The sequence below is a fragment of the Pongo pygmaeus genome, chromosome 11 (assembly GCF_028885625.2).
Source record: "Pongo pygmaeus isolate AG05252 chromosome 11, NHGRI_mPonPyg2-v2.0_pri, whole genome shotgun sequence".
NCBI lineage: Eukaryota > Metazoa > Chordata > Mammalia > Primates > Hominidae > Pongo > Pongo pygmaeus.
This window is the reverse complement of record NC_072384.2, coordinates 43514326-43530506: the sequence shown is the minus strand read 5'-3', so window position 1 is coordinate 43530506 and position 16181 is coordinate 43514326. Positions and strand designations below refer to the sequence as shown.

Sequence of the window (16181 nt, the reverse complement as noted above, 5' to 3'; positions counted from 1 at the left end):
CATTGGTAGCCCAGGGATTAGCTGCTGATCAAGTGATGTCATTCATTGTATTATTATCAACTTTTAAAAATTGATAGTAGGGAGCAGAGTAAAAATTGCCTATGGATCACCTGCATTCCTTTTGTGGGCATATTCATTACTTCTTTTTGGGTGTTGTTGAGCTAAATATTTGAGAAATTGCTTATTGACCACTTTACCATTTTACGAGCAAGAAAAGCAAAGAGAAATGATGGAGATAATTTCCACTATTTAAAACCAGTGAGGGCTATTTCAAGATTAGTTATACAAATACAGTGAATTTTCTTTTAATGATTAAACAAACTGAAAGAAGTGTTGGCATGGGCAGTCTCAAATGGGGAATATTATGAAAATTATTGTTGTTTCTCATATGAATATATTGCCTTCTTTTATTTGGGAGGTTTTCTTTGGAAGGCTCAACTTTCAGGTTGGATTCTTTGGTTATGGATAAGCTGGTGGGTAGGGGGACATGTGGTAGAAATAGAGTGAAGGGCTCCTATTGGTTAAACATAAGCTATAGATGGTCCACCCTGAGGATAATCCTCATGTAGAAATTAACAGTTGGAATATGGCTAGAAATATGGATATGATGGGTTTATTGTTTATGGAATATAGAATTTTTTTCTTCTACTTACTGCCATTTAATGCCTGTTACTTCAAATGTATAGTTTTATAAATGTATAACTTACCCAAAATTTGCAGTAGGACAATGCCTTGCTCCATGAAATCTTTTTAATAGACTCTCCCCCTCCCCTGAATCTATGAATTACTACACACCTGTTCACATAGATTAATCAATTGTTAATGTGTTTGCACATTTTTTATTTTTCTCTCTCTGTATATATATTAATATTTATTATTAGTAGTAGCATTTTGGCTGAACTATTTAATAATTTATTGCAGACATCATGGCATTTCACATCTAAATAATTTGACATGAATCTCCTAACAACAAGAATATTCTCCTACATAACTGCAATAAAATTATTGTATTTAAGAAATTAAAGATTGACAAAAACTTGCAGTCTTATATTTAGCCCATATTCAAATTTTTCCTATTGTCCTAATAATGTCCTTAATAGGTGTTCTTTTCCTTTCCAGTATCCGATGAAGGATCATATACTGGATTTTGTTTTGAGTCTTTATTTCCTTTAATCGAGATTTTTTTTCTTTTATGACATGACATTTTTGGAGATCCAGCGAATTATTTTTGCAGAATATTTGTCTGGTTATTCCTTACCAAATTCAGATTAGGCATTTTTGGCAGGAATACTATACTGATGATTTGTATCTTTCTCAATGTATCACATTTGGAAATACATAATATCACTTTGTCCCATTATTGGTCATAGTAAGTTTGATCACTTGGTTAAATTGGTTTCTACCAGATTTCCCCATCATAAAAGGTATATTTTTTGTAATTAATAACTCATATGAAGGCTACTTTTAATGCATTTTTCTGCCTTGTGTGTGAAAAACATTATGCTTGCCCAAGTGATAATGGTTAAGAATGGGCGTCATTGCTTGCAATAGTATGTATGGCCAGGGAAGGGCATAGTAAGAAAGAATAGGAGAGGAGGATTACGCAATAACTAGACCTACAAGTTGCCATGTATTCCCTTTTAAGGAAAATATTGTTTGAAATTAATATTTTGTTGTTTCCTCTGCTAAAGATCAGATTTTTCGGTAAACAAATATCTTCATGTTTCAGAATTTTCAATGTAAGTTTTAGAGAGGCTTATATGTGGTAGTGGTGTGGGGAATATGTTTGGACAAAATGGGGCATTGTTTGGTCATAATTTTTTTTTATTTGGGTATAGACAGACAGGTTTAAAAAATAAGTGCATCTCCTTGGTAAGATTTTTTTTTTTTTACCTTAAAGAGATAAATTATAACATTAATATAGCAATGTAGGTTTGAAGAGGGATTGCTGGCTTTTGGTCTTGTGTGCCTCTTTTAGCCTGTGAAGAAGACACTTGAATTCCTACTTGTGATATATGCACTTATTGAGTAATCATTCTTCTTATGTGAAAGGCTAGTGCGGCAGATCATATAAACACCTGAAGTTAGCCATTTGGCTTGTCAGCAAGGGAGGATTTATAATAGTTGTAATCATGGTAATAACAAGGATGATATTTTGTATTTATTAAGTACGGAAAAAAGCACTTGCAATGTAAGTGTTCCGCAACCAATTCATATCTGTGGTGTAATGAAAAGCAGTTTGAGCTCTTAGAAGACCAGCAGTCTCTCTGCTTTGCAACTTTCTACCAGTGTGATCCTAGAAAAACCCTTAACCTTCTTGAACCTGATTTTTTAGAATGGGAATTAAAGCCATAAAGGTCAAATGATGTTACATTATGTTATAAAGGTGGCATTCTATCAAAATTGTGCCATCTAAATGTCCTCAGCTGCTCAAGTCCTGTACTTTGTCCCTCTTTTGTGTCCGTATGTAATAGGCACCTTATTAGGGAAACATTTCCAGGTTGTCCCAGACAATTAGTATTGCTTTCTGTTTGTTTCTCTAATGTTTTGTGTATGTCTCTATTACAGGCAGCATTTATCCTGCTGAGCTGTCTTGTTCATCTTTTCTGTTCTTCCTGGTTAGACCCTGGCACATAGTAGGCATTTAGTAAATGTATGTGGAATTAGAGAGTAAATTGACACTTTTTTCATTTATAAACATGGATAGGCAAGCTTTCAGTTTCCCTTTTTCCCTTAAAGATAAGGAATCAGCCTTTCATAAAATTTTTATATTTGTGCTTTATTAAGGGATTTTACAGATGATGCATCTGGTACCATTAGCAGTCCAGTAATGGAGAAGAAAAGATGTTTTTAAAAATACAGGTATTGTAAGATACTTTACAAGTGAGGGGAGGGTAAGAAAACATGCCAAGAGAAAAAGACCATACTAGATAAGTCTATTGCATAAATCAAAAGAGTTTATGTCATAACATGAACATGTGCCATTCCTGCTCATACATTGAATTTCAGTAGTTGGTTGCATAAAGAAGGAAAGTGTAATGAAACTGGCAAGCAAAGTATACCCCAGTCAGCCTTATCTTTGTTCCATTTGTCCTTCAGATAGAGCTTTTCTTGCCTTTTTCAATAAAATCCATCCGGGTTTTTTTTTTTTTTTTTTTTTTAACATTACTCAGTAACTGCACTGAGAAGACCAGTGAGATATTCAGGGACTTTATAGTTCTAAGCAGCTGCTTTTTAAGAGATCAAAAGTTAGAATGCTGCTACATGGTATTAAGCCTCAACTATTGATGTGTCCCTATAGGGGATGTGTTTTTCTTGGGGTGGGAAGAGGAAAGAGGAGAGAAGAGCAAAGCATGATCCCTTCAAACATACTTGGGACAGTAAACCCCAATTTTCTTGTTTCCTAGGACCCTCTTTGCAAGTTCAGTGCTTAACCTGACCGAACTGGCTGCCCTTCGGCCTGACCTTGGGAAACTGAAAAAGATTCTGTATTTTCACGAGAACCAGTTGATATATCCTGTCAAGAAATGTCAGGAGAGGGATTTCCAGTATGGATACAACCAAATTCTTTCATGGTAGGTATGGATTGTATCATTATATTTGGCCCTTTGCTACCTTTTTCTTTGTAGGTGGTTACATTTTAAATCTGGAGACCTACTACTGCACATCTTTTTTTTAAAACACCATAAGGTAGGTGCAAATATTTAAACAATTTTTCCTTCTGCAGTATATGTAAGAATCACAACTAATCATTTTATAAAAATACATATATATATAACAATCTGATTATATGTTGAGCTAATTATCTATTTTTCACAACATTCAAAATAGAATTAAAAGGTTGGCAGGGACCTTCACCCCTTGATTTCATGATCTATTGCTTAAGGCATTTAGAAAGTGCAGTTAGTCAACTCTTACTTATTAATCACGATCACTGTATTCAGCTAAAATCAAAATAGGGTTTTACAGAGAAATAAAAATTAAAGCATAATAGAGCAACTTGGGGTTTTGTCTCCCCCGCCTTTTTTTTTTTTTTTTTTTTTTATTGTAAGACAGAGAAGACTATGGACAATGAATCTTTAGGTAGTGTTTTCTTTTTTCCCTCGTTGAGTCTTCTGAAATGGCACAGCCTTAAAATACCATGACATTTTAAAGGTGATGGTCCTTCTCTATTGTTACTTCGACAAAGTGTATCTCCTGAAGCTTAGTTAATGAAAGAAGTTAATAACAATTCTGAAATGGCTTTGCTATTGGATCCTATTCACATAACTGCAACAGTCAAATAGAATCTGTTTGTCAGTGATTTTGTACATTTTATTCATCTTTATTAACAGCTATTAGCAACTGGGTTTGATGATGTGTTTAAACAGACCCCCAATTCTTGCAAGAATGTTTCATAGTTTAGTTGACACAGAAAAACGGCTATATAGTAATAATTCTGTGTTGTGTGCATTTTGTGAATGTTTTCCTACAATCATTTTTACAAGCTGCTTCAATTGTGAAGTAGCAGTGCTATCAAAATAGAGTGGAATTGCTTCACGTCAAATGTCTCATAAAAAAAGCAGCCGTTTTAAAATTTCATAATAAAATTAAAATACTTTATATTGAAACAGAGAAGGAAAATATGTTTTAAAAATGAAAATAAAATCATTTTGTGCTTTATCAATATTGAAAACATTTGTAATATTCTTTTGATTTCTTGAATTAGCATCATTCTTTTCCTCAGATAGTGTGTTTATTACCCCTGAGAAATCACTGGGAAAAAAACTAAGTCTATTTTTCCCTTTACGGGTGGCTTTAAAGTTAATGGAAGTTACATCCACTCATATCAGGGAGGAAATGTACCAAAAAGGATATTTCTGTAAACTATCTTGGATCTTTAATTTAGCATAGACTGGATTTTTAAGAATGTAAGTCGTTGGGTCACATGCTGTTTGAGGGAAGCTATCTAAAAACAATTCAGCTCTCGATTCCTCCTCACTTTCATAAAACATTGTTTTTGCTCATAGGGAATGAGACTATAAAAGTTTTGTACATGGTTTTTCAGCATTGCTTTTCTCAAGAGGGTAAACTTATAGACAAGCTTGGAGAGAGAGAAGTGGACTTCATCATCAGTTGGCTTCTTAATGGGAAAAAAATGGTTTACAGTTGTCCAGAGGAAAAATAAGAGTGTCAAAAGGCAGTCCTGTTCAGATTCTCTTTGAAAAGTATGGCTCCTGCCTCCTCAAATGTTTCTTTAGTTTTCTTGCTGACTTCTGCTTTTTTGGCACTGTCAGATTTCTTTCTTGACTGTGTGGCAGTTAAGGACTTTAAAGATGACTGACATAAGCACTCACCTTAAACAGTGATTTCACTAACCCTCTGACTTATGAACACATGTCACAACTATATATTATGACCTGTAGGTCGCTATTACAATATGTGACATATGGTGAAAACAAGACTAGCTGTAAAACATCCTTCAACTTTTGGTATATTATTATATTGGCTTCCTTATTGCTTAGTGTTGTGTCAGCCCTTCTGTGACATTCCTTTGTATTATTCGTGTTGTAATCACCCGCACCCCTCAAATTTGCACTTGGTAGCAACTAATAAACAATACTTGTATGGAAAATCAGTTTTTTTCAAGGGATGCATGGAAGTAGCAGGCCAACACTCTTTTTGTTCATTTTTTATTCTGCTGTATATTAACATAATAGTAAATTTGGCTGTTTCAGCAAATATGACTTAATCTAAACTGACGATTGGCTATGGCATTCCCATTCTATATGCTCTACTTATTCTGTGGTGTTCTGCAGTCCTGTGGACATAACATGTCTTCTTTCCAGTAGTATTGATCTATCATTTTTAGGGTGGAATAAAACCAATTGCTTTGTCCCTTTAATCTTGTATACAGACGTTCCTCAACTTACGATAGGATTACAGCCTGGTAAACCCATTATTGTGAGTTGAGAATATTATAAGTTGAAATGCATTTAATACAACTAACCTATCGAACATCATAGTTTAGCCTAACCTACCTTCAACATATTCAGAATACTTACATTAGCCTACAGTTGGGCAAAATCATCTGGCAGCACAGGCCACTTTAGAGTATTGGTTGTTTACCCTTGTGATCATGTGGTTGACTGAGATTTGTGCCTCACTGCTGCTGCCTAGCATCGTGAGAGAATATTGTGCACATACCATTAGCCCAGGAAAAGATCAAAATTCAGTATTTTAAGTATGGTTTCAATTGAATATATATTACATTTTCACCATTGTGAAATTTAAAAAATCTTAAGTTTGAACCATTGTTGTTGCGGACTGGTATTACTACATTTATTTTGTTGAATTCGAAGGTCCATGGTGTTGCAGTGCTTTATAATTTATATGTACCTTTACGGAATCAGTTAGGACCTAGTGATCTGGATTTCTGGATGCATTTCTACCAATTTCTTCTATTTCTGTGGCTAGCCCAATATAATATAATATGATAGTGAAACAAGTTATTTTGGGATACCATAATCCTTTCTGTGTAGTCCCAGAACTTTTAAAAACTTAACACAGTTTCTTGAAGTAAAGGCTAAAGCAAGAAGTAGACTTTAACCAAATAGTGCCGAAGGTATCGTGCCTTAGTATGAAAGTAGTTTTATCTGAATTAGTCTCCTTGAAGTTAGTGAGAAGTGTGACAGATGCTCTGTTCTCAGTAGTATGGTGTAAAATGATGCACATCACTGACAGAAATTCAACATGGGTAGCTGGGCCACGAAGAAAAAGGAATTGCTGTACATAGTGTTGTTGATAATATAGAAAGTTCCTGGCATTGTGGAAAAATATGCTTTGGTTTGGAGTCTCATGCGATCCCATTAAATCATTCTGTTTCCCTGTTGCCTTTCCAGTCTGATGCCACCAATCAGCTCCCTGTGATATAACACTAATGAAACTAACTTAGCTCTTAGAGACATTTTGGTAGATACTGGTATGAAGTGAAGAGTTCTTTGCAAACCTAAGGTGTGGTATAAACTCTGATTAATCCATAGAGGTCTTAGGTTGATAAAAATTACTCTGAGTGAGTCTGGGCTCATCATTTGCATTTGTCTTTTACCTTTGCAGCCTGGTGGCTGATGTGGTTGTATTCAACTCGGTTTTTAATATGGAATCATTTCTCACTTCCATTGGAAAATTTATGAAGCTGATTCCTGATCACAGACCCAAGGATCTGGAAAGCATCATCAGACCCAAGTGCCAAGTTATTTACTTTCCCATCAGGTTTCCTGATGTGAGCAGGTCAGTATGTTTGACTCTGTTCTCAATATTGTGTCATAAATTATTCCTCAAATGTATAGAAATTGATGTTCTTCATGCCAGTTTTAACTTTTCAGCATAAGTATGGTTAGTTAGAGAATTAAGTTCTATCTCACCGTGCTGTGATTTACAAAGATTTTAAATCATAATGTGTCTAACCCATCACTCAATAGTTAGTTCAGATATTGAGTCCTTCCTTTCTTTTCTTTTCTTTATTTGTTTGCCAAAGCAGCCTGATGTTTTGTTTCTTTCTTTTTTTTTTTTGTTACAGAAGTCATTGTCAAGCATATTTCTCAACCTTTGCATTCAGCTTATGCCCATTGATTTATATATATGATAATAACTGGTCTAGATAGGTCAATGTTAAGTCTCACTGCTTGGATTAGTTCATTTCCCATGCTATTTTCTTTTATTTTTTCTTTATTTTTAATTATTTATATTATCTTAATAAAGAGTTAAGTCTTCTATATTGGTTTACAAATGTACCTAATTGCCATTTCTGTTTCTTAGTTACTAAGGACATTTTTTTAATTACCCTTGTTGCTGGGCCCACCTTGAATTAGCAATGGATGATGTGGCTCAAAGGGAACATTCTGGAATTCCTTTTCACTTTTGATTAAACCTAGCAAAACTGTTTTTACTACCACTAGGAATATTTCTCCCTTGTGAACAGAAAGTTTACTTCAGTGGGACTCACACTAGCAGGAGACGCTGCTGTTTTTTACTGACTGCTTTCTTAAAAGAGTTCAGGAACAGCTGTTTCTTCCTCATCCCTGAAATGAAGGCAGGAAATGATTTAATATCCATACATGCTATGCAAGAGGTCAGCATTAACTTCTATGTTCTACACTTACTGAGTTCACCCATATTTTGCTGTAGAAACGGTAGTCCTCATCTGCACTCCTATTGCTGATTTATTTGAGTGTCTTATTTGTTAATATTTCATCGAAGAAAAATCTGCCCCGTACAAAATCAAGTTAGTGAATCATAAAATTTAAGTTAGACCATCTTGCCCAATCTTTATATAAAGTGCAGAAAACAGAGGCTCAGAGAAGTAGAGACTGGCTTGTATTCACCTTGTCATTGTCACAGACTGGATTAACATTTAGGCCTTATGACTTCTGATTTCAATTTCTACTTACCATTCAAGCATCCTGTCATTACAGGTCATTTGTCAAAAACAGTTAATGATTTATTTGCCGTTTTGAAAACTATAAAGCTAAGTGGAGCCACGATCACAAGCAATTTTCAGAATATATATATATAATTATGTATATTATCTGTGTATTTGTAGACATAGTTTTCTTATGTGTGATGAGAGAACTTCAGCTTTTGAAAAATGTGAGTTATACTTTGCCTGTGATTAACTAGAACAGTTATATATCCGAATTTTTCAAAATATGAACCTTATATTTTGACTTAAGTTTTTTTAATATCACGTATAGGCAAAATGTATATCTCTAAGTGAGTAGGTGGTTATAGCTCATCTTAATTATTACTGCTGTAGAATTCTAAATAGATGTTTTAAAATTCATTTACATCCGATGTGTTTCTGCAACATCATATGTTTAATGTACCTGTGGCAGTTGAATAGTTTATTAATTTGGATGATATTACCACAAAGGAATCTAGCTAAATAGAAAAAGGTTAAGAAATATTGTGGCCAAGATAACATTCATAAGCAAGGTCTTAGCCTAGAGTGTTATTTGAATTATTTTCAAATGGTAATTTGCTTTATGCAGCCCAAACTCATATAGTGTAAGTAAGTGATTATTTGCATGAATGACAATCATTCTAACGCCTGCAGTTTCAAAACCGTATTATTTTGTTGAGATGTTGAAAAGTATTTAGTAATTCCAAAGGCAAAATAACCAAGGTGATTAAAAAATATTTTTGAATGCTTGTATCTTTCTCCCAATCCAAATATTATTTGGTCATGGGAAAAATGAATTTAACTAAAAACAAAGCAGAAGATACAGTTAAATTATTAATCATTGTGCTATATAATATAATGGATATTAATTAGGGAGGGGAGAAAAGCCATATTTCCAACAAAATAAATGAAGATTTTTAGAGTTTCTATCTGTTAAAACTCAGAGCATGTCTGTCACCTCAGCAGTTTCGCTAATATTGGACTCATGGCACCTACTGCTACCTCTTGCCTTCCTCACTCATCTCCTGCCTCACTCGCAATGACCAGATAAATAGTAGCAAGAGAGTGTATTCCCTTGAAAACATTTCATTATATGTATTGAATATTTTGGCATGGGAAAGCTCTTAGATGCCGTAGTCACGTATACATGTATTTGAGTTTTGAGCACCACTTACTAGCTCTGTGATCTGTACCTGTGGAATGACCTTGCACTTAGGTTTGTTAATGGTTGTGATTAAACCATCTCATAGGGATGATGCAGTGATTAAATGAAATAATGTATACCACGTACCTAGGATAGTGCTTAGCATACAGTAGACCCACAACAAAAGGTTATTTTATCTTATTACCCAACCCGCTCCCGTTAATTTATAACCTAGCGTATTTATTGGCATCTAAATATAGAGGACTATCTTCCCTCTGCCTCCCACAGTCCTATAATTGACACATGAAAATAGAGAACTACTCTCCTAAAAGCTGAATCTAATATAAATAAGGAGATTGGTTTTATTTGCTTTATCACCTTGAATCAAACAATCCTTTGGCCTTATCAGACCCTACCTTCCATTGATTGAGCCAACTTAATTTCACTCTTGTCCTATTTTCTCTTTCTTTGTCCAGCTTAACTTTCTTATTCCATCATTATGTTTACTCTCTTACATATCCTCTCAAATCATTTACACCTTTTGTTTCACATTTGATTGGCAAAAACCCTCATCTGTTTAAATCTATTTGTTCATATACTGTCTTCCTATAATCATGGACTAAACATAACTGAAGAAAAGCATGTCATACTTATTAGCATGTTCTAAATGTATGACTCCTAAGATTCAGATGGGCCCTTTGACTACCTGGCAAGCATTTCCCTTCTTCTAGATAATTAATTATGCCTTCTTTTTTTTAGAACACTCCAATACCAAATCTTCTATCTTCATTCTCAGCTGATGACTGAGGAAATAGAAGCAATCAGAAGACAACTTTTATTTATTGATACTACCAGGTCCACCCAATTATGTGCTTCTTCTGGGTGCATATTCTCCATCTTCTCACCTGTTACTGGGGATGAACAACCTCGCTTCTGTGTAAGGCCCCATCTCCACTTCTTTTCCAGACTCATCCATCCCACATGATGATGTTAGGACTATTGTCCTAACAATTTTTTCTGGTCTATTCTGCATCATCAATTTTCCTTTCTTCTGAATTATTCCTATTTTTCTTTTATCTGAATTATTTCTATTAATATAAAAACATTATTATTTCTTATATCTTAAAAATTTTTTTCTCCTTATTCCACTTCCCCCTTCTACTACCTCATTTCTCTCCTTCTCTTAGTAGCAAAACCTTAAAAGAGTTGTTTATACTTGTTCCTTCTAAGTTCCTTCCTCCTGTTCTGAGTTAAAACTATTCCACTGAAATTGTCTTAGTCAGGGTCACCACTGCCTCTAAATCCTGTGGTCAGTTCGTAGTCCTCATCTTATTTATCATAGCAGCAGCATTTGACACACCATGACACATTCTTCAGTTGTCTTAGGACACATAGTCCCCTGATTTTCACACAGACTGCTGCTTCTCAGGCTCCTTTGCTGGGTTCCTCATCGTCATCCTGACCTTTTAACATTGGAGCCACTTTGGCATTCTTGACACTTAAGGGGTTGGTGGAGGAAGAGCCCAAGATTGAAGTGAGAAGAAAAAGTAAGAGTCAGGAGGTCAACACTGAGATAATTATCCTGTGGAACAAAGGGGAGAGAGTTCTAAGGAGATAATCATTAGTGAATTCACAGCAGTGAGGTTAAGTAAAGTGATGACTAAAAAGCGTCCTTGAATTTGACCATTAAAGGGTCAGTGGCATCCATCCTGCATTCTATTAAGTCACAAAAAAGTTTCATGTGTATTCTCATAGCCAAAGAAACTTAGGATTCAGGTCTGGATGAGATCTCTCTCTGTCTGTCTCTGACACACACATACGCACACACACACACACACACACACACTCTCTCTCTCTCTCTCTCTCCTCTTCTTATTTTATGGATGAAGGCACCAAGGCCCAGAGAAGTTATATGTCTTCTGGCAATCACACAGCTAGATACAGGCAGAGCAGGAACTAGAACTTGTATCTCAAAATCTTCATCCAGTGTTCAGCCCACCACTTATTGTAAATGCAATTTCGAAAGTCTTGATTATCTGATTTTTCAGCTGACAGCAGATTAGCAGCATCAAATTGGGGGTGTGATAAAGGCAGTCTCACTGACAGCAGTAAAAAGTGACAGCTGACTGACAGCTTGACAACAAGGGAGGAGAGAGAGAAACCATTTTGAAAAAAATATATGGGAAGTTAAAAAAAAAGAAACATAGCAGCCTGGAGCCATTCTATGGCAGGGCAGGCAACTCTGCACATCAAATAACCCCTGCAGACATTTCTCCATGATTGTACAGCTTGTACATCAAAAGGATGACTGTGATTTATTAAGAAAGATTAAATGGTAACCAGTAAGTTTCATTTTAAGAATGTAGGAAAATTCATAATCCACTTTTGGCAGAAATTATAAATGACAGCAAATGGAATTAAACATTATACCTTACTTTAAGATGTGCATGAGCTGTGTTCCCCTGAAGGAAGACAATAAACATCTAAAGCCTTTCTTGTACAGTTGTAATATCCTTCAGTTTTCAGTGACCAGGAGACATGTTATTAAGCTATCTTTTTAAAATATCCCTGATTACAGCTTTGCCATTGACCAAATTTCCCTTTTCTGCTGGATTGCAGACACTGGCTCCTTCCATACTGAAGGCTTCCAGGCCTGCAAGATGATTGGTGGTCAACAAAGCAGATTTTGCAATGTTAATACCAGAAGATAAATATGATCCTGAGACTTGGTGAGATGAGAATTACTACTGGAATATATTGCAAAAGACTATTTTGTGTTAAAGGATATAGATTAGATTGAAAAGTCAAGCAATTTTGCAGTGTGTTTCAAGAAGACAAATTTCCCGTGGAACTCCATGGTGCTGAGTATGTGATGGAGAGGTAGAGAAAAAAGGGAGTAATCTTGCCACCTACTAAACTAGATGCTAAAGGAAGCCAATATTTTCATACTTTAGGTCATGTAATTGTCATAAAGGCAAGGCCTAGCAGAAGTAGGTAAATTTTAAATAAATATCCAGACATTTCTGCAAGTCTCAGTCTTATGAAATCCAAACATCTGAAGAATTACATCTTCCTTTCTCCTTTCCTTTCCTTTCTCTTTTCTCTTTTCTCCTTTCTCCTTCCTCCTTCCTCCTTCCTCCTTTCCTTTCTCCTTTCTCCTTTCCTTTCTTTTTCTTTCTTCTCCTTTCCTTTCCTTTTCCTTTTCCTTTTGCTTTTGCTTTTCCTTTTCCTTTTCTCTGTTCCCTCCCCTCTGCTTCCCTCCCTCCCCTCTTTCGACAGGGTCTCTCTCTGTCTCCCAGGCTGGAGTGCAATGATGTGATCATGACCCATTTCATCCTTGACCTCCTGGGCTCAAGTGACCCTCCCATCTTACCCTACTGATAGCTGGGACTGCAGGTGGGTATCTCCACATCCAGCTGATTTTTTTATTTTTTGTAGAGATGGCGTTTCACCATGTTGCCCAGGCTGGTCTCCAACTCCTGGGCTCAAGCAATCTGCCCAGCTTGACCTCTCAAAGTGCTGAGTTTACAACCGTGAACCACCTTGCCTGGCCTCACATCTTGCTTTCTGACAGTGTCATCTTTAGATGGTAGAACTAGCCATAACAACTAACCCTTATTGATTATTACTCTATGCTCTGCATTGTACTAAATGCATTTATCATACATATCTTATCATTTCATATCTTTACAACTCTGAAAGACATTTCCTGTTGAAGAAACTCAGGCATAGAAAATATAAGTAACTTTTTGCCAGTGATCACACATATAGATAGTAAAAATATACCTAGAAACAAGATACTTTTTAATACTGTTTTAGAACCCAAACTCTTAACAATTTTGCTGTAACTACCTGTCTCACAAAGAGAAACTCTGGTATCTAGTACTTGACTTTGACCGGTAAAGAACAAATGATTTATAAAAATGAACTGACAGAAAATTTGAATGAAAGTGAGTATGTCATGGTAACATCATAAGAAAAAGCGCTCAAGGCTTTTGAAAGCATATTTTTAAAAGGTTGAAGTTCTGAAAAAGATGATACATCAACAGGAATGAGAAATTTTAAGAAAGAATTTTGATAGAAAAAATGAAAATGGTCCTAAAGAAGCAGAATAGGAGGAATACTTCAAAGAAACAGCTGTGGGCTCAGGCTGTGATTTCATGTGTAAGAAAACATCTTTTTTTTTATTTTATTTTTGAAGTTTTGTCTCATTTATACAAATTCTCTTGCCTCACAACTTAGCTTATAGCATGAAACATGTCTTATAGGGCAGTGCCCAGCCCATCACATTAGATGTTAAGGATGGAGCAGGCTGCATCTGCGCAGCATCCAACTTCTTCCATCTGTCCCCCTACAAGATTCTCTACTGAAGGAGTATCCATGATTTTCATGTCACTAGATTATCTTCACTTCCAACAAATTGGATCATATAAGAATGTGTTATAGACTTACAGCAAATTACAAAGTAGCATTTCTTATCCTTGAAAAAGATCATCTCCTCCCAAGGAATTCCATGAGGGAGTCATGAATAGAGTATATCAAAGTGGGTATCATCTTCTTCAAATCATATTCAGCTGGATTAAAGGTGAAGAGAGACAAATGCTCAGGCTGTCAGGCTGATATTTGTATGTATTTATCAATTGTCTGCTTTCTCTGTCCCATTATGGAAAAAGTTAAATTTTTTTTCATTATGGTTGCACATAATTAATATAAAAAGATCAAATGTTTATGTTTCCTGTGGAGACCTTAAAAAAACACCCACTTGTTTATTTTTTAATGAGGAGATGAATGGATGCTATATCCTTAGGAGTTTAAGTTTAGATTTTGAGTAAATTAAAGCAAATGTACTTTAGATTCAGAAATATATACTTATCTGGGTTTCAGATCCAACTTAGTTGTCACAGAGTAGTATATCCAATATCAGCCTTGGTATGATCATTACAACAGAATTTCATATATTTTCACGATCATTTCATTGTCTGTTCCTATTTCCCACCACATTTGATTGTCAGAGTTGCCACAGAGTAAACAACAGTGGGTTTTTCCTGTGAATTTCCTCAATTTGTAGTAGACATCCCTGGAATAGGGATTATATAAAGAGCATTTCTGCTTTCCTACTTCCTACATTTTTGACATTGAAGGAAAGAGGGAAAAAGGATGTTGGTCATTTGGGGTAATCTCATTTATCAAAACCTTACAAATTTATCTGCACATTTCTCTTCATCATTTCTATGTAGCTGAAATGAGAACCCAAAACAGAGGTTTGTGGACTTTGCCTAACTAATTTAGAAACAAAAATAGGGAATTTTAAAAACAGTGTGAAAACTTTAAATGAAAACTCCCAGGCTGTGCAAACAAAGGCGAGGCGCCTAAGGGCTTTTTGAAGAATTCTTATTAAAGAAAACACTATTTTACATTGCAAAGCAGATGTGTCAGAAAACAACAGCAGATTTGTAATTCGAGAATTTGTGGATTGATAGGACAGAAGGCAGTCCCCGTGGCTCCCCACGGAAAACTTTTTGTTTTCTGCCATCAAGAGTTCTGCTTTTAGGGAAGTTGCCAGAAAACACCTCAATCTTCTTACCACATGTGGTCATATTTCTCAGATATTTTGAGACAGTATTAATGTTGGACATATTAGTAAAACTACTGCCTTTGCTCTATGAAATAATGAAATTAGTACTGTCTTCTTGAATATTAATCTAAACCTAAAGTAGAAGAAAAGCTTTGACTTTACAAATTTAAACTTAACCATATTTGCTAACAATTATTTTGGCTCTTCAGAACAAATGCAAAAACGTGTTTCTTTTGAATGTCATTAAAAAATTTATAGAATTATTGTGTAAAAAATCTTTTGATCGATTATTCTAATGTACAACACTACTCACTGTCAAGAAATCTTCTTTATATCTACTATAAATCTTTCATGCTGTGTTAGGTTGTAACCATTTTCCTCTTAATTATCTTTGTTAAAAGAGACAGTTTGGTTGTCAGCCATATATATATATATATATATATATATTTATATTTATATATATATTTATATTTATATATATATAAAGTTACATAGAATAAACTCTTGTTTACTCAAAACATATTTTTAAATGAAATTATTCATGTTAATGCCTAATTACAATAGTTAGATTTCTGCTCTCTTCAGTTCAGCAGTTACTCCACCAAAAAGAAGTGCTCTGAATTCAGTAGAAACACCAAAAACTGTGATTTCATTATAGGATGATTTACCCCTGTTCACCTCAAGTATAAACATTTCCTTAATTTTAAATCGTAGACTTAATGTCCATTTTTTTCTTAGGTTCTTGTAGTCCTGTCCTAAGAAATTTGGGATAAGAAGCAAAGGTCACAGACAATGCAGAGAAATAACTAAAAATTAAAGGACATACTCAGCTAGGGACACCAGCCCAGGAGCATCATGGAGCAGGGCTGCTGCCAAGTACGGATGATGTTATTCAACAGACTCAAAGAAGGGAATCAACAGAAGGTCCACCTGGTCTCTTTTCTCCTTGTCAGACTCAGAGGGCATCACTGAGCTTCCTGTATCACAGTGACCAATCATCAGTGTAGGCCCAGCAAGGCAAG

General features: G+C 35.1%; 1 protein-coding gene across 14 annotated transcripts in view; it reads left to right on the top strand.

Annotated features, from left to right (window-relative positions):
• GTDC1 (glycosyltransferase like domain containing 1) overlaps positions 1–16181 on the top strand; it is a 409636-nt gene that overhangs the window by 211687 nt on the left and 181768 nt on the right. For 12 of the 14 annotated variants that reach the window (XM_054477583.2, XM_054477579.2, XM_054477576.2 and 9 more), the window contains 2 exons: positions 3408–3575; positions 7096–7269. In XM_054477583.2, the coding sequence (XP_054333558.1) occupies positions 3408–3575; positions 7096–7269 (342 nt within the window). Of the gene's footprint in view, positions 1–2787; positions 2863–3407; positions 3576–7095; positions 7270–16181 lie in introns of those variants that run through there. The other 2 variants (XM_054477585.2, XM_054477586.2) reach the window with 2 other exon arrangements.